Source organism: Haemaphysalis longicornis, unplaced genomic scaffold, assembly GCF_048455015.1.
Source record: "Haemaphysalis longicornis isolate Haplotype H1 unplaced genomic scaffold, Haemaphysalis longicornis Haplotype H1 scaffold_1, whole genome shotgun sequence".
Taxonomy (NCBI): Eukaryota; Metazoa; Arthropoda; class Arachnida; order Ixodida; family Ixodidae; genus Haemaphysalis; species Haemaphysalis longicornis.
This window is the reverse complement of record NW_027526203.1, coordinates 108,164,598-108,186,667: the sequence shown is the minus strand read 5'-3', so window position 1 is coordinate 108,186,667 and position 22,070 is coordinate 108,164,598. Positions and strand designations below refer to the sequence as shown.

The following is a 22,070-nucleotide window of genomic DNA, read 5'->3' as shown; positions in this document are numbered from 1 at the left end:
TGTAACAGTGGAGTGAGAGAACGCACTGCAAAGTGTGCCCCGCCCTGGCCGCGCTTCCTTAACGCGCTGCCCTGGACCGGTTACGTCACCACATTATTCAGCAAACAGCATAAATCGCATTTTTGAAGCGCGTGAACTCCGTCTCGAAATATTATCATCATGTTACGTGGGCGTCGGTATATAGAGGTCGTCTCTCCTGAATTCCGCTCAATCTGGGGTCTTCTGGAATAGCCCCCCAGAGCGTGTTCTCCCGCGCTTACGGACTTCTACCAAAATGGCCGCCTCCGCCGTTCGCGTCTACCCATCGGCGTAGTCGTGCTCTCTGAAAGGGATTTTCGAACCGTTAAGTCCTACCGCAAAGTGTTCTATGAAAAGCTTTGTTCGCGTATTGTGTACAGTGTTTCTAGCATGCTCGGTAATGATATTCGCTGTGGTGTTTCGTCTGCTGCGTATAGGCTGGTTAGAAACAGCGCAAGAGAGAGGACGAGGAACAGCGCCCGTCCTTGTCAGTTTCCTCGTCCTGTCTCTTGCGCTGTTTCTAATCATGAATCCTTACCGACTCGACCAGCTTGGCACATAGGCTGGGCGTTTCTGGGAAACATCTGGTGCTGGGGGTACTGGAATCTCGAATATTTGCGCCTTTAATGAGCGCTTCAAATCGCTGTCTGATACAAAGCGGTCGTCATCTTCCTGTGCCGGCGTTTGATCTTGAGCGGGCAGTGCTGCTCGTTCTACCGTTTTGTCCCTCCTGAGTCTGTGGCGTACGTTGTTGCCCACTTTTGTTATTACACCAGTGACTGCGACACGTGGCTATAACCCTTGTTTATTTAGGAATTTCATCTTCCGGAAACCCCTGGCTGCATTGCTATGAGTATAAAGGAGTCGTCCTTAATTGAAAAAGTTTCCTGTAAACCGGTAATGGCCGTCATAAAGCCAGTAAGGCAAATATCTTGTGATATTCCCAAATCCTTGTTCAAATTACCTATGACAGAATCTGTACAACCGCAAAAGTCGCGACGTTGCGCGCTTTATTCAGTTAGAACATAAGTCGAGTCATGTGTGCCAAGTCAAGCCATGGGCGCAAGCGTATTCGCCCAAATTGTTATGAATTCACCAAATAGACGGAGATGAATTTTCGCGCTTTTTGACCGTCAATGCGTACGCGTTGTAGCATAGCTGCGTGATGTGAATTAAGATGCCCCGTTTTCTATTTTTATTCTCGGTTGCGCTAAGATGGAATTCGTAAATGTGTTAATTTCAGCTGGCATGTTCTCGTTGCCTGTTTTTCTTTTTTTGCCAGTGGGGTCTTTAAATTGTTGTTTCGGACAAAAATCTTAGGTATGTGCTTCGAGTTTGTATCACGGGTATGATTATAAAAATTCCACATGGTTGTTACCACTGTAAGTTCAATTCTATTGTCTCCCTTATACTTCGTATTTAAGCTGTGCTTAGCGGTAGTGACATTTCAGCAGCTATATTTCACTGGTACGGCCAGCTGCAGCAATACACGTCAAAACATCCAGCAGTGAAATCAAACAGGCCACCTTCCAGCTTTGGTACACATGAGCATGCATATTGTGCAAGAAATCAAATTCTTTAAAAATGTAAGAAACAGCGCAAAGGGCAGGACGTAGAGTAGAAGACAAACACGCGGCGCTGACTAACAACCAAGTTTTATTGCTTGCAGGCGGCTTACATACACATCTGCAAAGCAATGGAAAGAGAAAAAAGGAAAATACAGATAGCAAGAGAGGAGGAAATTACAGATGGCATGAAATGTACATAAGTTCTTGTCACATGGTCATCGATACGTAAGGCCCAGTTATACATTTGAAAGATACGCGATTGCATTTTCATGCAGAAGCACGGAAGGTTTGCTTACACATTTATCGCCCCTCCGAATAATGCAAAAGGCTTCGAAAATTTCACGTGTGCGTTTGTTTGCATATGGTCGAATGATACGACACTGATCAAATTTTGTTTCGCACTTACACTGGCGACAGTGCGCAGCTAGGTGACCACCACCGACATTCGATTTTAGTGAATTTGCATGCTCCTGGAGTCGTAGATTGGTACATCGTCCCGTCTGACCCACACACGGAGCAAGAATATATAGGAGAGGAAACTCCCATTGCAGCCGGCGCGATCGAGCGACCAGATAACGTCACAATGATAACTACGCCGACTGTTATGACTCACTGGCGCCATGTTTGCGCGGGTCAGTCGCCCGCCGGCCGACCACCCCACCGCTTGTCGACGGAAACGAAAGGAGGCCGACACGACGCCGCGGCGGCCACTGATTGACAGCGGCTTTTGAGCGGCGTCGAGTGTTGTTGCCCCAAAAGGGATTAAGGAGCCGCTGGTCTTCCCCCGGCCTGAGCAACTGAACGCGTGTGCGCGTGAAAGCCCAGACGGCGACGACCGGACAATGGGACCCAGTGGCGGCGGCAGCACAGCGAAGAAGGCAGTGGCAATGGTCAAGCCATTAACCCTTCCCGGAGTGATTCCACGAACCTTGTTAATCTGTGCTGTTAGGCTCCCTGGGAACGCAGCGCGCGGCAGACACCAAAAGGATACGCGGCGCCCGCGCGTCTTCCGTTCTTCCCCTCTACTACAGGCTCCTGACAAGTGGCAAGGGTGTGTGTGTGTGCGTGTGCTGTGCATCTGCCGACATACCTGAAAGGCGTGTCCCTACCCGAGGGCGGTGCTTCACAGCGAGGAACGTACACATCACCATTGGTCCGCATTGTTTTGTATGGGGATCCCTAACCTAGGGAACTAGGGATCGGGGGTCAACAAAAAGGGCGTGCTGCGGCCCGCCAGGAGCTGTCTTCTGTCTTCATCTCGACAACTCACTGTAAAAATATAAATAAACCCGTTGAGTTTCCTCTAAGCTCTCCCCTAGTCCTGGCTCGACGAAGCGAAGGCGACCGGCCCCGCTACCAGCAGACAGCGGTCGCTACAACTCGCAACAACTGGATGGCAAGCGGTTGGATCTGAGCCTGAAGGACGGAGAATGATCAACACGCCGAGATCACGGAGACTGACAGCTGTGAACTGGTGAGTGCTGGCTTTGGTTTTTTTGGTTGCCAGGCTGATAAGATAGAAGTGCAATCTTTTCGCTGGTAGAGACTACCACAGAAGCAGTTGTTTCCGGAACTTCTGGGTAGAGAGTGAGCCGCACCACACTAGTTCTCTGTCATGGATTGGAAGCGTTTGTTGAAGAATCAGCTGCTGATTCTGGGGGAGGAGCTGGGAGCAGAAGTAGATTCGGGGATGAAGAAGGACGAAATTGTTCCCGCTATCGAGGGCTTGAATCTCACCAGTGAAGATATTACAGAAACGTGGAATGAGATTCAAAAGCAACAGGAACGGGAGCGCGAGCAAAAGCGGGAGCAACAGGAGTGCCAGCTAAAGCAACAGGAGTGCCGGCTAAAGCAAAAAGAACTGGAAGTAGAACAGCTGCGCCTGGAAGTGGAAGTGAGGAAGATGGCTGAGGTTCAAAAAGTAGAGGTAGCAGGAAGACAAAATCTTTGTGATTTATCTAAGCTAATGCAACCCTTCAAAGTAGGGCAAGATGTGGGCCTCTTTCTTGTGAACTTCGAGAGAACCTGTGAAAAAGCGAAGCTTGGCCGTAGCACATGGGCTCGAAATTTGTTAAGTTTGCTGCCATGTGAAGCAGCGGATGTGATCGCGCGGCTTCCGGTGGAGGATGCGGACAATTACGACAAAGTGAAGGATAGCCTTCTAAAGAGGTTCCGACTTTCGTCAGATGCGTTCCGGCAGCGGTTTCGCAATCTGACAAAGAAGCAGGGCAGCACGTATTCTGAGTTTGCCTATGAGTTGAAAGTCAACTTAGTAGAATGGATGAAGGGAGCCAGCGCTTTTGCGAACTTCGAAAAGGCTCTTGAAGTAGTAGCTCTCGAACAGTTCTTTTCTAAGCTTTCCGAGCCAATGAAGCTCTGGATCCAAGATAGGGCCGGAGTAGTAACAGTGCAGGCAGCTGCCGACTTGGCTGATGAGTACGCGTCACGCCGGGGAGAAAGGGACGAGGTTCCTCCAGCAAAAGCGGGAGATAGAGGAAAACCTTGGACGGGAAAGCAGGGGGCTGGCGCAGGTATGACGGCACAGAAAAAGGCGGACTTCGCTGAAAGTAGTCAAGGATCGCAAAACAAACAGGAGGGAAAGGCTTCGGAGACTTCTTCCAAAAAGAGTCCTTTTGACGCGCGGCAACCACCTACCTGCTAAAAATGCAAGGAGGTCGGTCACATTGCCATAGGCTGTCGTAGGCCCAGGCCAGCCCTTTCGTACACTTGTGACTCTGCTACTAGTGAGGAGCTACTTAGTCCTTACCTTCTTAAAGGAGCCATGAAGAGAAAATACAAGTTCGTTTAATTTGAAAGAACTAGGATTCAGTATCTCACTCAGCTCCATTACAGCCCCAAAAGATGTTTTTTTCAACGAAAAAAAGCAAGAAGTATTTAAAAACTTTCAAATTTTGCGCCACAGTGACGTGTTATGAGCAAGAATGACGTCACACGGGCCAACAATAAAACATAATTTTCAGTGCGTTAACTGCACGTTAGCATTCAAGTGATGCGGTCAAATGGAACTAGAGGCCCCATTACAGACGTCCAGTCATGTGTCGTAGCGACAGGTCAGTTACGCGGCCGCCAATCGCACACACAAGGTTCCGTGACGTCATAGAAAAGTTGCGGGAAATTGGCTAGGGGGTCGCGACTGCTTCACACGTTTTCTTTCATATCTCCGTTATTTGTTCGATGATTGCGATGATATTGGTATCATTGTTATCGGGACTAAGCAGTCTTTCTAATAAACCCAACTTGTATTTTGTCTTCATGGCTCCTTTAACCTAACAGTGAACGGGAAGCCATGCCGCGTCTTACGAGACAGTGGGGCAACCATTGATCTGGTGCCCCCGGACTATGTGGCACAAGCAGATTACAACGGCAAGTGCGCATGGATTAAACCGGTTTTGCAAGAGGGAAGCATTTGTCTCCCGGTAGCTCGAGTAGTCATCACTGGGCCGTTCGGAGAAGTAGAGACGGAAGCGGCGGTGTCAGACAAGCTGCCCTCGCAGTACTCCTACTTGTTCTCGAATCAGACCGACCGTCTGCTTAGAGAACAAGGGAAAAGTTTTCAGGAGGGAACAGTCCAAGCCTTGACTAGAGCTAAAGCACGCACGCCAGCAGCCGAACTAGAGCGGAAAGAACCGAGTTTCACTGGAAGTACAGCAACACCAGCTGGAGTCAGCACAGCGGAGTCTACTATCCCGTCGCCTACTGAAAAAAAGAGACAGGGGTCAGAGGAGGAGACTCGCGCTGATATAGCTGAAGGGGAATCGGAAGAGGGGCTGCTCGTGTTGCCTGTATCCAAATCACTAGGCAATGTACAGGGGAAAGCGACAGGAGACGAGCTTATCGAGCAGCAGAAAAGCGATCCCAGCCTTAAGGAGATTTGGAACACCGTCAGGGAAGGGGTGGCGAGGAAGAATGTCAGTTTTCCCGTCAAAAACGGCATCTTGTACCGCCACTACCAGGATGCAAAAGGTCGCACGTTTGACCAGATTGTAGTTCCGACTAAGTATCGGCATTACATTGTTGATCTCTGTCACGGAGTTGGTCGGTTGGGGCATTTAGGAGCTCGGAAGAGCAAAGATAGGCTCCTAACGGAGTTTTATTGGCCAGGATGCTTCACCGAGGTTGAGAACCACGTAAGAGCGTGTGAAACCTGTCAGAGAGTGGGAAAACCGCACGAGAAGGGAAAGGCGCCACTTGAGCTCCTTCCGCTCATTTCAGGGCCCTTTCGCCGGCTGGTAATAGACGTTGTGGGACCACTCCCAGCGACAAAATCAGGCTACCGGTATTGGCTTACCGCTGTTTGTCCACCAGCCAAATTTCCAGAGGCGATCCCAATGAAGGTGCAGAGCTCGGTAGAAGTAGTCGACGCACTACTGTCTATTTTTTCTAGAGTGGCCTTACCTAAGGAGATACAGTGCTACCAGGGTTCAGTGTTCAGCAGCGTTGTGACTGCGGGCTTCCTGGAGAAGTGCGGGATAAGGCTGATGAACCGAGTCCTGCAGGGGGCTGAAGAATACGCTGTTCCCTACTTAGTCGACCTTGCTATGTACTACAATACATGGGAAGACCACCTATACCATCTTAGCGATGTCCTTAGATGTTTGACACACGCTGGACTGACAGCGAAGCCGGCTAACCGCCAGCTAGCTCGCGCCGAAGTACGGTACCTAGGGCGCGTGGTAGAGCAGGGCAGGAGGCGACCTGACGAGTTGAAAGTAGAGGCGGTTAGCGAATTCCCGCTACCAGAAATGGAGTGTGCCTTCCAAGGCCTCAAAGCGGCTCTTGTTAGCTCACCCGTACTGCATGCACCGAACTATGATCGTCCCTTTATTGTGCAGTGCGATGCCACAAACAGAGGCTTAGGAGTAATACTCTGCCAGGAGGATGAGAACGGGAACGAGCACCCAGTGTTGTACGCCAGCGGGAAACTCTCACAGTTCGCGAGGAGGCCTACAGTGCGTCAGAAAAAGAATGTGCCTGCATTGTGTGCGCCACCCAAAAATTGGCCTGCTACCTTTACGGAACTTCTTTTGTCTTCTTCACTGACCACTGCACACTGACGTGGCTGTCGCAAATATCGGGAAAGAATCCGCGACTACTACGCTGGAGCCTTGCGCTTCAGGAGCTTAACTTCACGGTGAAGTATAAGAAGGGTTCCGCCAACGCCAATGTTTGCACATTAAGCAGAGCCTTTTAGCTTTTTCGCTTTTGCTTTCTTTTGTTTTCAGTTGAGGAATGTTTTTCTGTAGTGATTTTGAGTAGTGTTTTAAGTAATTCAGTCTAAGTTTTTAGCTGTGAGCAAGAGTATTAGTGTGGTTGCCATATGTAAAAAAAAAGCGTAGGTGCATTGTAGCACCTTTGAAAGAGCAGCCTGGTTGCCGAAAACTCATTGCCGGCGCTTGCTGGTTCGGGGAGGTTGGTCTTTGTGGTTTCAATGGTGCTGGAAGAATGCTGCTACTGTGATCTCTCCCGTAGAGCAGCTGATACTACACGACGTCCGAGATCTTCCGTCGGCGGAGGAGCTGTTATGACTCACTGGCGCCATGTTTGCGCGGGTCAGTCGCCCGCCGGTTGACCACCCCACCGGTTGTCGACGGAAACGAAAGGAGGCCGACACGACCCCGCGGCGGCCACTGATTGACAGCGGCTTTTGAGCGGCGTTGAGTGTTGTTGCCCCAAAAGGGATTAAGGAGCCGCCGGTCTTCCCCCGGCCTGAGCAACTGAACGCGTGTGCGCGTGAAAGCCCAGACGGCGACGACCGGACAATGGGACCCCGTGGCGGCGGCAGCACAGCGAAGAAGGCAGTGGCAATGGTCAAGCCATTAACCCTTCCCGGAGTGATTCCACGAACCTTGTTAATCTGTGCTGTTAGGCTCCCTGGGAACGCAGCGCGCGGCAGACACCAAAAGAATACGCGGCGCCGCGCGGGTCCTGACGAGTGGCAAGGGTGTGTGTGTGTGCGTGTGCTGTGCATCTGCCGACATACCTGAAAGGCGTGTCCCTACGCGAGGGCGGTGCTTCACAGAGAGGAACGTACACATCACCATTGGTCCGCATTGTTTTGTATGGGGATCCCTAACCTAGGGAACTAGGGATCGGGGGTCAACAAAAAGGGCGTGCTGCGGCCCGCCAGGAGCTGTTTTCTGTCTTCATCTCGACAACTCACTGTAAAAATGTAAATAAACCCGTTGAGTTTGCTCTAGGCTCTCCCCTAGTCCTGGCTCGACGAAGCGAAGGCGACCGGCCCCGCTACCAGCAGACAGCGGTCGCTACAACTCGCAACACGACCTACAGAGCTCCGCAGCTGCGGCGGCGAACAATTTCACAGCGGCACCTGACTGAATGTATTCAAAGCAATACTGTTGTTTGCAGCATTTGCAGCATTCGCCACAAGGCGTGAATCGCTATGCGCTCGATCTGCGCTGGGACGGAACGCGCGTTTTTCTCGGACGTAGCGCGCGCGCGCGTCATAACTTGGCCGGTGTACTCAACTCGCTTCGAGCGCATCGCACGCGAGATAAGGCCGTGCGTTTACAGGTTTTACATTTTTTTTTGCGTTTACAGGTTTGTATTTTGGGCTTGGTGCTCGCGCAAGATTGCTTCCGCATTAAATGAAAATGCCCCTTTTATTCGCTCGTACCGGCCGGCTTAAATTTGACAGAAAATTAATCGCCAAGGTGGGCTCTTCAGCCAACGGAAGCGCAGAAGAGCGCACACACTCTCGTTTCGGCCACGGAATGTCTCGGCGGCCCGGCGAAATGCCGACGCGATGTCGCGGCCGGGTTGGAATGGGCGAGCGCGAACAGAACGCGCGCCAGCCGTAGCGATGACCGCGCACTTCCTTCGCTTGCCGTCAGATGCCGGAAACTTGACGTTCGCGAAGTGCTTGTGATGTTATCAGGCTGCCCCAGGAAGCTCAGTTTCCCCTCCTATTTTATTCTTGCTCCGTGGACCCACATATCATCGTTTGCATTTGTCCAGAGGGGCGATAAATGTGTAAGTGAACCTTCCGTGCTTCTGTATGAAAATGAAATCGCGTATCTTTCAAATGTATAACTGGGCGTTACGTATCGATGACCATGTGACAAGAACTTATGTTCATTTCATTCCATCTAATTTCCTCTTCCCTTGCTATCTGCAACTTCCTTTTCTCTTTCCCTTGCTTTGTAGATGTGTATATAAGCCGCCTGCAAGCAATAAAACCTGGTTGTTAGTCAGCGCTACGTGTTTGTCTTCTACTTTACGTGCTGTCCTTTGCGCTGTTTCTTACATTTTTAAATATGCACCAACCGGCCCACTTGCTCCCCGTTCTAAGATCAAATTCTGGCATGAGAGGTGGGCTTAATCGAAGCAATAAAGGCACTGCTCGCCTTGCGTTTATGCCACTTATATAAGTACCGCTCCAAAGTAAGAAGCTGCTGCTACAATGGTCATCTGCATGCGTGTGTGCTGTAAATTCGAAATAGCGCATTCACGATAGGAAACATGTCAGCATTTCACCGACTCTCGCTGTTGTCACAAGTAGCTTCTAGTGCAGCAATTTGCAAGAGTCTCTCTCGGCTCCAGCAGTGTTCAGCATCGTGGATGCCAAATTGAACACAAAGCTGCTCATTGCAGCAGCGCTGTTCACAACTTAACACGTACACTGTCTACCCATACGTTAGGAGCGTAAATCACAATCACACCACGTCAACTGATTCCCATTTATAAAACAGGCAATGAAGTGTGTTTGAAGGCCTACTTAGTAATCTGCACAATACAAAATTATCTGCACAGGTATGGCATGTCAATTGACTGGGTGCATAGAAACACGCATGTATATTCACCCACTGAGGCGTCTGGTTCATGTTACACATCGCTGCGCTGAAACTGGTCAATTTTTATCGTCTTTTTCGTCTCACGGAGAGCCAGGATCCGGTCATATGTTCAGGAAAAAATTCATTATCTTGCCAAAGATGCACTACACGAAATTATTCCCATGCCTGGGAGGATGGATTGACACCAACATCAAGTTTCCCTGTCCAAAGCTTTGGGGACTGTTTTTTTAGCGTCATGCATGTTCATTTTATCCAGTGGACTGGACATCAGATAAAACCTATTTATCATAATTTCTGCGTAAGATAGTGCATAATCAGATAGAAGCTGAACAGAATCAAATTAGAAAGAAAACACTGAAGCTACTTTTCTTGTCCTCACTGCTGTATCAGAAGTCACATTTGGCTCAGACAGCTAAACAGGCGCACTGCTGGATTATGCAGAGAAAACGAAATTAAGAATGAGACACTGAAGCAGATTTGTTTGTTCTGAACGCTCTAGAGATCAGAAGACAATTTGGCTCATCGCCCCCCACGTGCACAAAATGTTCACTTCCATGCTTTCATGTAGCCATTTATTTCGCAACTTTGTTTCTTCATGCCATACCACAGTGGGTATTATCTTACGTGCATAAGTGTCCAAACATTGCAAAAAACTTGCAGGAAAATACACTCGAACTAGCGACTTTTCCTGTAGGTGAAACTTGCCTTTATCACCATTTAAATAGTGCCGCACAAGGAGTCCTTGCGCCACACGCCGCAGAATTTATTTAGCTTGAAGTGAATTTGTGAAATCCGTCGACGCGGCTTGCCCACACCTCATGCTACACATTGGAATAGTAATCCTGCCCATGCAGCGAAAGTTCTCGTACAGTGCAAACGCGGCCTTGCTTCCAGAAAACAGCTTGGAACAGTGAGGGTCTTCTCCGACTCGAGACGTACGATTTCGTTTTATAGATACATCTGTCACGCAGTACCCTGTCAGAACTGCACTTATTCGGCTTCATTCCTGCACCACAGTTGCAACAAATAATATTAGAAACCATGCACTGTGACAGTCTTTTCTGGTTATCATAGCTACATATAAAAGCAATCAACCCTGAGCTAGCACCACACAACACACCGTTCGGTTCACTATAGCAAATAGGATCATAAATCAATTCATGAAATAGCTTCTGTTATACTGGAAGATCACTGATGAGCCTGCGACACATTACACAACAATAAGTAAGGGCAAATGAGATCAGAAACCAAACACTGCAACGGCCTTTTCTCATTTTCATAGCGACATGTCAAGGCAATCATCCCAGGGAAAGCTATGCACCGCACGCAGGCTGCACGGTTAACTCCAGAAATTACAGCATTAATGAAGCACACAAACAGCGTGTCTTGTCTTCTCTGCCATCTGAAGGAGTTGCGTTGTCGTGCAGCTATGAACGTACAGGTACTTTAGATAAATATCCCACTCCACACTAACTGAAAAGAGCACCGATTTCTGGGAGACTTGTGCACCTTATGTTTTGCTGAGCTAAGCTTTCCAGAAGTAGTGTTGAACATTGTGTGGCGCTTTCTGCTAGCTGAGTACTTTTATCTCGACTGTGATGCACACAAGTGGTTGTGGCTTGCGTGATACGGCTCGCATACACGTGCCCGATTAACAGCGGGGTCATAGCAGCTCGAGATAACTTGTTGTGTCGTTGTCTCGAAGCAAAAACAACTTGACTACCAGTCCATTCCTTTGGGTCCACGTACACTTAGGTCCGTCTTTTCGCAGGAACGCTGACAAGGTGGCATCGTGAGCAGAATGGCGGCCCCTCCGCTGCACGTTTCAGACTACATCGTGTTGGGCCTCCTCAGCGCGCTAGGAATAGCCGCTGGTCTCTACATCTCATTTTCCCGGAGACGCAACAGACACGGGGTTGCCCCTGTGCCTTCGGATGGTGCTCGGGACGTGGAGCAGGAAGAGGCGTTCCTGGGCAGCCGACGACTGTACGCGATTCCCTTGTCAGTGTCCTTGTTCGCTTCGGCGCTTACATCTACGTCGCTGGTCAGCTTTCCCGCCCACTACTATGCCTACGGAATGCACGCGATTTGGTGTCTCGTGTCCATCGCTGTGGTCACGCCCATCGTGGCACACACATTTGTGCCGGTGCTGTACAACCTCCATCTCACGTCAGTCTTCGAAGTGAGTACTTTTGTTCAACTGGTGTTGAGTCTTCTACGGCCGCTGGCCCAAAGGAGTGCTTTCGTGTTCAATTTTTTAGGCGAAAGCACGTTTGCACTTTCTCCTTGGTTTTCTAGGATATAAATGAATTTAAGGGGCGAATAGCGGAGCCAAATAGTCAGGAGAGGGAGCACGCATGCCGACAGAGCGCTCTGTCGGTGCTCTCCGTGTACGTCCTTCCTGTACGTCGTATTTTGATGCGCTATTCACCCCTTGAATATGCTCGAGCAACTAGCCCAACATCACACCATTATGTAACTGAAGCCTTGGCAAGCAGTTCGCTGATCTGCTGGCAGCACAGCGGGAGGGTGAACGCTACTATGCACCGGCCTGACCTTAAGTTTCTTGTTACTTTTTGAGGTCTAACGCCAAATAAGAAGGTATCCGCCCGCATGACGGACGATGAGATTGGCGTTACTTGGCACGTCATTAAGCTTAACGTTACCTGTGACCTGTTACGAGTAACCATAGACCTAACAAAGGTGGCAGGCGAAGTCGCAGAGAAGGAAAAGGGCGTTGACGCTTTCGTGTACGCATCTCAACTGACTCAACTGTAGGAGTCCTGTTTAATTGGAACAAGGCACACCTGCAGTGTCACGTGCCCGCCGAAGGGCATTCGCCCGTGCACCTACACATCAGAGCCACTTCAGACAGTCAAACTTAAATAAATAAATAATAAATAAATAAATAAATAAATAAATAAATAAATGTTGTCAATCAATCAATTTATCAATCAATCTATTATTTGGAGCCCAAGTACTTGTAGGGCCAGAGAGCGAAATTCGCTGACGTGCTCCTAAGTCCAACAGAGTGTTGCCTTCCCACAGAGCAGCAGATTCTCGCATTTCTGCTTACGTCGACGCTTGATACGTAGAAATTCGTTCTTCAAGAGTCAAGGCCCAGTTGACACTTGCGACGAAGTGACGCGAAAAAGCGACGAAGGCGAATGCGATCGCCACCCTTGCTGTTCACACTTGCACGCGACATCGAGCGACGGGCGACTATTTTTTGCTTTTCTTGTTATTGTCTCGCGCTCGGAGTGAGACTTCACGGTAGCTTCGCCGCTTGTGGAGACACAGCATCCGGGTGCTTTGGCTGGATATGACTTCAGAAAGTCTCGCCTCCTGCTTCCTCTTCAAAAGTGACGGCGCGACGGATGCGAAAAAAACTGGTCGAGACCGATCGCTCTCGTCGCGCTACGAAAGCGATGCCAGGCGACGAAAGCGACAGAAATTTTCGTCGCTTTCGCTCGCTTCCGTCGCAAGTGTGAACAGGCCTTAAGGGACAAAGGACGAGTTGGTGTTGCATTGCGGAAAAATTCATAGCGTATGCGGACACGGACAAGGAACGTGTGACACCCCGGAGCGGTTGTGCGTGCTGCCTCTCCAGGCCCTCCGTGGTGTCTCTCCTTTCTTGTCCGTGTCCGCATGCGCTATGAATTTTTCTGCAATGTTTTAAACTTGTAACCGCAGCTCCGCGCATGATGAGTATGATGTTGTTTGGCATGCCTCTATAGGGACAACGTTCGGTCACCCAACGTTAATCTTGAACACTTTAACTTAGACCTAACATTACGGGTATACGTGCAACTTCTGCGGCCACAACAAATTAAATGTATATATTTCACTTATTTTTATTGAAGCTAAGAGTACCAGTTGACGTCGCAAAATCTCAAAATATAACCTTAGGCCTAAGTTTGTAGACTAGGGTATGTTCTTCAGTAGCTGCTGTAACTGTACCGAAGTGTTACAAGCGGTACAGTAGCACCCAACCGCAATGTGTATTGACAACGCCTGATATTAAATATGTGCCCGTACTCACAATACCAGCGCAAAGGAGAAACGGCGATAATTAAAATGATGGGACTCGCAAAAAGGGAGAGAATGATTATGATAGTGAGAGCACACCTTTGGCAAGCACATTCAAACATGGATATAATGAAGTCGACAAAAATGCGCAATTTTTCGTTGAACGCAGATTTTCGTTGCATGCAGGTTTCGAGTTAGGGTCCGCCTGAATGACGAAGAAACGAAATCAAACTGTTAGACATCAGTGATAGTGAACTCATTCTGAGAGGATTTCTTTCAGACTGAAAAAACTGCGTGATTTGTTCCTGCTGCTTTCTCACGAACTTAGTCACTACACGGCACTCCAAAGAAACAAAGTCAATTACCACCGTATACACAAACGTAACATAAGTATCACTTTTGCGTTTTCACACTTTTCGGTGCCTTAACCTGTTTCAGGGACCGAATTGTTATGCTAAAAAGGCGCCTTTTCCCGAACTTGAAGCTTTTTACCGCCCTCAAAATTGTTGAGCGGGTGCTGACTTGGATACTGTTGCTTTTTATAACCACTCAAGACAGCATTTAAAACTGCAAGCTGGTCTTCAAAAAGGCAAACCTCTTGGTTTTCTGGCAGCATTCATCACGGACTAACCGGCTCCACAGAAAGCAGCGACGACGCGAGACTGCACACGCCGACAGGCACGCCTAACGGAGACAGCGCTCACACTGGAAACGCGGGATAGTTTGCGCTGAGGGCGAAGTTCGCTAAATTAGTGCATTCATCTAGCCTATTTGTTTAGAAGAAACGCAAAAAACAATGGCTCATCAGCGTAGCGAATTCGTTACATCAAGGCTAAGCGTTGCAATGCCTTCGTTACATAGAGGTCGCGAACACGCGGGTTTCAATGGAGCTGGTAATGGGACACAGAAAAACTTCGTTAAATCGAGGAATTCGTTAGATAGAGGTTCCTGACATCCAGGTTTACCTGTAGACACATGTGTTTTCGTATTCACTGCATATCAAAAGAGATAACGCGTGTCCCCGTAATGTATAATCATTACAGCGGAAAATTCGCATCCAGAAGAGAAAAAAACGTCATGAAGGCAAGGCCAATAGTGCAGGAGGTTTGCTGAAGACGGCTTGTTAGCAAAGGCAGACGTGTCGCTGGCAGCTAACGAATGACACACCGGCACTTTAGGGCGACAATTCCTCTGAGAGCATTCAGCTGCAAACCGCCACTAAAAATGCACCAGCGGAGGTAATCCTTACGTGATCATCTGTCTTCAATACCGCCATGAAAGGGCAAAGCCAAATTCTAGATCACTCCTTGTTTCGCGGTTCGCGGGGTTTGCACACTTCAAATCAGGAATCCTTTATCCTTGGGAAGACTGTTTCAGTCCTCGAATGAGGAATCCTTTATGCTGGAGGAGACTTTTGAAGGGAGACATCAGATTCTAAAATCACACTTATCCCGTGCTAGAAAAAGGAGGTTTCCAAAGCAGCGAGGAGTCGCTTCTGAGTCTCTGTTATCGAAAATTTGATATCAGTAACATAAAAGTATTCACCTGAATGAGAAATAAAAGCAAGCATACATCTGAAGTGCCGAATGTGTTTTGGGTTTCGCATGCCTATGACGATGGTATTGTGTTTTACGCATATTGCTTGAATGCTCGAGGTGGGTTGGTGGGATAACATAGTTGGCCTGGCAACATCCTGGTGCTTAAATTGCAACGGCAGTAGCATGGTGTCCAATATTGCGTTGGTTCTCGCGCTTCCCGTTAGCGCCGAGCACTCCACTGGCCCTTCATCGGGCCCGGAAAGTCGCTTCAGCTGAAAAGTACAAATCTGGGACCCTTCGCGACTTTGTCAATTCTCCGTGAACTCGCCATATTTTTTTTTTGTAGGCCAAACGCAAGCAACTAGTGATGTGTATTCGTATAGCTGTGACGACATGTAGCGTACTGTTCCGGTTGGCTTGCAAAGTTCACTACTAATATATCAGAAATCACGCATAGAAATACAGAAACAGTTGCTCTCTAAATATTAATACAGCAGCTGAGCCTGGCAAAATAAAGACATTTCTGAAGGTTAACATTAGCGTCAACACCACAAGCTGATAAAGTTGATCGAATGCAAGGAAATAGCGAGTGTTAAGCTAACGAACACCACAAAATCTTTTTTCTGAATCTATTTATTCCTTTGAATCGCTTCCAGTAACATAGTTGAGCTCCCTGGTTCAATGTTAATTGCAAGATGTTTGTTGCGTTATCAATTTCCCGGCCGTCACGTCTACCACGCTATCGTCTGCAGCTATGTTAGAGCAAGTTCATGGCACGACCACAGAAAGAATCAAAGCCCCCTCTTAAGAGAAAATGGATAGCATGCGCAGCAAATTTCTCCGAGGCAACCTGAGCCACAGACAAAGTCCAAAATCTAAACCGCTTCAACCGTGTCGTAATGGCGCAGTTGGACAGACGTCGGTTTCATAACGCGAGGGATCCAGGTTCGATTCCACCCCGTCGAAGCATTTCTAAAGCGAAGCTTTCAGCCTCTCACTTCTTTCATCTGTGGTCCACCAAAAACACACTGCAGGATAGCCAACTTTCACTGACGGTGACGATGATCGTGGGTGAAGTGAAGAAAAATGAAAACGCTTCCCGGGGCCAGAATCGAACCTCGGTACCTCACGTTACGAAGCCGACGTCTGTGCTATTGCGCCGCTCCGGCTTTTTTTATTGCTTGCTTAAATGTGCACAAACAAGCCGGGTATCAGCCGATACCCGGCTGATGATTGTCCCGGCTGATGATTGTCTTTTCATAGAAGCGAGATCATTTAATAAGGTCACCCAGTAAGGCGGATGGCTGTGAATACTGTATAGCTCTCTCATATGCACCATAAATTCAGTTAAGTGTTCAAGTACCGTCCGGGCATTTACATCGGCATGGCGTACACCCATATTGCGCCGCTCCGTCATGGCTAACTGATGAACGTAACACAACAATGTCTCTTCGTTCAAACAAATCAACTACCCCGCGGCCGAAACGACTATGGAGGAACGCGAAGCTTCCCAAAACCAAGTCCAACTCTAACGGAACCGACCCAGTTGCGAATGGACCCCCATCCCACCACCTTGCCATACACATAAGTTAGGAATCGCGTTACCACCATACTAATCCTAATGAAAAATAGGGTACGCTCACTTTTGGGTTGGTTGATTGGCTTGGTTTCGGAAAGGTTCGTCTTGCCCTGTCGTCGTCGTTTCGACAGAGGGGTAGTTCATTTTTTTCTTGAGGCGCTTCATGCGCCTTCGCTTATCATTATGATCGTTTTCTCAAACCCATTCTGAAAAATTTGGCTTTCCTGCATTGCGTTCTACTAGGACGAACGACGCTATCGCAGAGGCATAAAAAGCTTCGCCTTAAAAAGGTGGCCGTGACTGCTCGTTGTATGGATGCGGCAAGGACAGTGAAGCACTACGCTTTATTATGGCAGAGCATACTGATGCCACCCAATCACTCACTGATCAAGCTCTAACTGTACCAGCGCGCTAATAAGTAAAACCGATAGTTTTGCTTGTTATTTATCTGTTGTTTTTGGTGAAGTGATCCACCAGGTTACTAGCAGGAGTGTGGACAAATGCAATGTGTTGGTTTCTTTGTAACAGGGAGGCACGCACTGCCTGCTTGTGTTGCCTGTTACTTTAAACCAAACTACTACTTTAAAATAGCTTGTGTAAACAAGATACGGGACATTATTTTAATGCTCTTTTCGCCCTGACTTGGAAAACTATGATTCCTTTCCCTAGAATGTAGTTTTAAAACGCGTCCAGTGCGAAGCTGAATCTTCTGCAAATTTGCGAGATTTCACGGTGCCCAAGGTCCGTGAAATTTTTTGCCCTACTTTGGAGCGATGGCAGCCGTCATTTGCACGCTGTTACATAAAAGCCCGCGACGTTTACGCAGGCAGAAGTGACCAGTGGGGGACGTATACGTTCGCGGCAACCGTTTATAATCCATTACGTCTTCTCAGCCAATTACAGTGAGGGCTACATTGTTTTTGAAGAACAAAAAGAGGTCCACGTTGTCATGTCTGTTGCATTTTGTGCAGTTTTTCGATGCCCGCAAAAAATATACACCTACAGTGCGAGAAAAAAGGCGAAATTTGGACGCAAATAAACATCGCGAAACGCCATAATGACGGAAACACACACAGTCTACCGATGTGTGTGTTTTCGTATACATGGCGCAACCGGTCCCTTGATTAGGACACAAGGGCACCAAACTTCGCAGAGCAGCTTATTCCGGCGTTGATGCCAACCCCTGGTAGCCAAAGCTGAGACCAGCATCGCGGCTGTTTAAAAAAAGAAGCAAAATATCGGAGTCGGATAGATCGAAGTCGGCGTCCGCTTGTACCACCAGCCTGAGAAAAAATTCCCCCGCATTTCCCCGAGGGGGAGAATGTGAAAGTGCGAATGCACGGTTGTCGGCCCGCTTGCGGCGCTTGCGCTCGGCCCCCGCAGCCCACCGCCTCGCCGCCTTCTCTTCCATCTCTTCCATCGGGTTTGTAGTATCACGTGTACACCACGCAGTTATCAAGCCGCTATAACGCCGCTGAGTCGCCAACGCACGCGGCTGTCGACGTAGTTTGAATGCGTTAAAGATATAAGGCGCGTCACTAACACTGATATCAGCGTCGCGTCCGTGGCTTGGTCGGTAGAGCGTCGCGCTGCGGCCGCAAAGTCCTCGGATCGAAACCTGGCGCCGGATTCTGTTTCTTTTTTAAATATAGAGGAGCACTGCGGACGCCGCCGCCGCCGCCGCCGCCGCCGGCGGTGGATGGTTTGGGGTCGCTTATAAAGTGCATTCGCACTTAAAAGCAAGGTTTAGCAAGACACTGTATATCGTAGTTTCCTTTTAGTTCCAAAACATGATATAACTTCACCTTTCAAGTGTTCGCCGTAACCGAGTGGAAACAGCATAAACAACACTGCAGTTTCAATCCTAGTTATTTTTATAACGTAACGCACTCTGCTCGACAACTGCTCCCTTGTGCACGGAAAGTTCCACTGACTGAAGAGTAACGTAGGCAAAAGAATACGCGCTTTGCGTAAGGCATCCTTGCCTCCACAAAGCAGCATATGGATTTCAAGATACTGGCTGAAAATCAATTTCTGAAAACCGAGGCACATTCGTCTTTTCTCATTCACATGCACTTGGCGACATGTTTGTGCTGTTCCTTTTATGGCAGCCAAAGTCACCGGTGCTCGGCGGCTGCTTCTCTAAATTAAAAGCCGGAAAAGTCAGACGCTTCAAGATCATTCTTGTCGACCTTCACAAAAGCGCGATGCAAAAAAGGGGGTTTTCGGTCTACATTTACTCTGGCCTTATTATTGTTACAATAATGATAACGACTTCAGGTCCTGAACGTTGGGCTGCAAATGTCTCCCAACAAGAAAATACTTTTAACAGCATTCAGCACAGGAGCGTAAATATACGTATGTTTAAAGCAATGGTGGCCTCTTTATTTAATAAAAAAAATACACCATCTTCCCGAGGGGAACCCTGAGGTGATGCGAAGCATCGCAGAGTTCCATTCCATTCCAATCCAATCCAATCCAAGCCAATCCAAGCCAATGCTTCTCGCGAGAGAGTGTTCGCTATCGGAGAGGAGAGGGGGTGAGCGGCGGAGAGCGCAGCTGGCGCGGCGAGGAGAATGGGGGAGGGGTGGACGCCGACAACGCCGACAACAACGCCGGATGGATGCAGGGACAAGGCGAGCGAATGAGATGCGTCGCATCTAAAAATGTAACGGAGGAAGCGACAATTCTTTTCTAAGAAAATAGGACAAAATGCATGGTTCCGTTCTTTTAACGTCAGCGATCATCACCGAATAAACTAATCCCCAAGATAGCAATTCAATGCTGCAGGAATGTCTGAACAACATTGACAAGTTTCTCTAAACTTTACAAGTGTCAGCATTATAACTTTGTTTCTCGAACCTTTCTTCCAGTATCTTCGCATGCGGTACAGCAATGGAGTCGGAGTCACCGCGTGCGTAATATATTTCCTCCTAAGTGTAAGTCCCTTTTGAATACTTTAAGGAAACTTTATGGAAAAGTCACTACATTCAACATGTTTGTAAACATAGTAAAGACACCTTTCCCTTTCCAATAAATAAATATATAAATACTTTACAAAAAGTTTCAAGAAGTGGGCCCACATATATCCAAACACTTATTCCTTTTTGTTTGAGCTTATAGCCACTTGTGAATTGCTAGATACTACCCGCGGGTGTTCAATGGGAGTTCGTAGAACTACGTGATCTTCCCAGTCGTACGCACGCGAAGAATATTTTGTTATTTTCATTACAATGTCGGCGTTTGCCACGCGTAAGCAACGCAGAAAAGATTTTTTGGCCGATGAATGCTTCGTATGCCTGGCTTTAAAGTGCAATTCGTACGTACGTTAGTCCGTACCTGCCTACGTAAGAAATATCCTCCGCCACACACCATCCTCCATCCCCTTCCCCAACCATTAGCAGTGGGAAGACATGCTAGCCAGCCCGGACTCCGGCGATCAGCTTCGGCTCGCTGAAAGGGCCCGCCAGGTAGCCATCGCCAGGGACTTATGGACTGAGCCCCCCCCCCCCCTAGTGCCATGACTCCAGAACTAATATAAAAATAGTTTATTCCTCCTCCTCTCTCTCTCTCTCCGATGCGCTATAATCGCATTCAGGATGGGCAGACCTAAGAAAAGTCAAGCTAAAGCTACTTCAGACGACCAGCACCGCTGTTTCCTGAGTCTTCGCTTCTAAATTGCGGAGGTGGCCGAAATTAAAAAATATTTTTCCTAAATTGCGCGTACTTCTGTACTGCAGGAGGTATCCGGAGGACTCGGAATCTACTGCTGCGCCCTCGCACTATCAACCAGTACGTCATATTTTACTCTATCGATGTCTTATTTTAACAATATATCACGAGGTAAGGCAGAATGAAGGGGCATTTCCTTGGCTCTACCAGAGCTGAACATAAACGCAGTAGCACAATGCTCTGTTACCTAGTGCAAGGCTCTGGCTTCCTGCTTCGGATATAATCAACAAAGGGTAACAATAACTTTCAGCAGTACTTATACTCTCGCTGCTATCTTTTCTAAGAGAAGCAGACGCTCTATAGTAGCAGGAACAGTTCTAGCACAGGCGAAAATTTTGGAAACCACATTCCAGCTGCCCATCTGTCCTCGAGCGCTTCATATAAGTCTTGTAACCGGCCATAAGTACGTTTGATAACATCACCAAGCATGAAATCGTCAGGATGTTAGTCTTGGGCTGTTGCCAGATATTCCGTCAAAGCATGCATGATTCCTTTGAAGTTGTTTTTGCCGCACAATTGGGTTTGTCAAAATGGGTGCCCGGTAAACTAGAGAGATTTCCAAGTGGGTTCGAAGGAGTTTCTTTGGGTCGAGCATCCGCAATTAAAAACTATTTTTGATTTTTAATTTGACCTCAAGAGCGCTCTTCTGGATATTGCTTTCTGTCTGCACTAAGAAATTCGAGTTTTTGTTCATTTTCTATCGCAGTGTTAGGTGCCCCTTTTATGGTGTGGAACATGGTGATTGGCATCGTGGGAACAACGTATACAGTACTGGTAAGTTTTTCAAGCCAGTGGGTGTCTATTCTCTCAATGTTCTCAAAGATGGCCGCTTGTCCGCTTCACCGAAGCGCACTTGAATGAACAATACTAACAACGTCTCTAAGTGTGTGCCCGAAAAGGCTCAACATCCCATTTGTATAAAAAAAATTGGTTTTTATTCTCGCATTTGGGAATCGCGCTTCCCATCCATCAAGTGTTGTGAGAGGGTAGCTTCCAAGCGAAGTTGTCAGAATTTGTTCCTTGAATGAATTTTCATTTCACACTTATTCTGGCTAACTACATGGGGCTTTTTCTTTAATTAGTGGCGGCTGTCTTAATGTATCAGAAAAACCACCTGCCATTTGAAGTTTGGTTTCTCCCCAACGAACCCAGATTGTGCATTTCATTTGTGCAAGCGTCACGGGGGCTGTGAAATGCTGTTTAGCGAACAATACTGTGTACTTCATAAACCGCATATTTTTCGCTAGTCCAATCTTTAGCAGTACAACGAGCTATTAGGTATACGCTTAATATTTTCAGCTTAAAACATGGCGTTTCCTGACGCCTTCTAATATTAATCGAGATTGGGAAACTATTATAGCACAGTGAAGCTATAAAAACAGAATACACCCAGGAACGTATCCTTTGCGGATGTTAGGACCAATGATACTCGTGAGTTGAATTGAATTGAATCGAATTTTATTGACCGAGCGTGAACATGAATAGTGAATGGGTACGGAGGCACTGGGAGGTCCCAAGGTAAGAACCGCAGGCGGGACCTCCCATGATGATTGTAAAATTTAAAAAAAATGAATAAACATCAAGCAACACTAGAATACAATGTCAGCAAATTAACCCTCAGCATAAAACAGAGAACGATGAATACAAAAACCAAAGAGAAAAGAAATATAACACTAAGAAGCAGGAACACTAAATAACAATGAATACAACTCCAATCTATTCAAAAATGGGGATATGAATGCAACATCAACAAAAATACATGATACTACAGCTA

The 22,070-nt window shown here is 47.8% G+C and overlaps 1 protein-coding gene across 3 annotated transcripts in view; it reads left to right on the top strand.

The window, feature by feature from the left end:
• The window catches only part of LOC144178902 (sodium-coupled monocarboxylate transporter 1-like), a 368,331-nt gene that overhangs the window by 220,117 nt on the left and 126,144 nt on the right, over positions 1-22,070 (top strand). For 2 of the 3 annotated variants that reach the window (XM_077707060.1, XM_077707046.1), the window contains exons 4-7: positions 11,190-11,600; positions 19,438-19,503; positions 20,305-20,356; positions 21,003-21,070. In XM_077707060.1, coding sequence (XP_077563186.1) covers positions 11,220-11,600; positions 19,438-19,503; positions 20,305-20,356; positions 21,003-21,070 — 567 coding nt within the window. In that variant the 5' untranslated portion in view covers positions 11,190-11,219. Of the gene's footprint in view, positions 1-11,112; positions 11,601-19,437; positions 19,504-20,304; positions 20,357-21,002; positions 21,071-22,070 lie in introns of those variants that run through there. The other variant, XM_077707054.1, reaches the window with a different exon arrangement.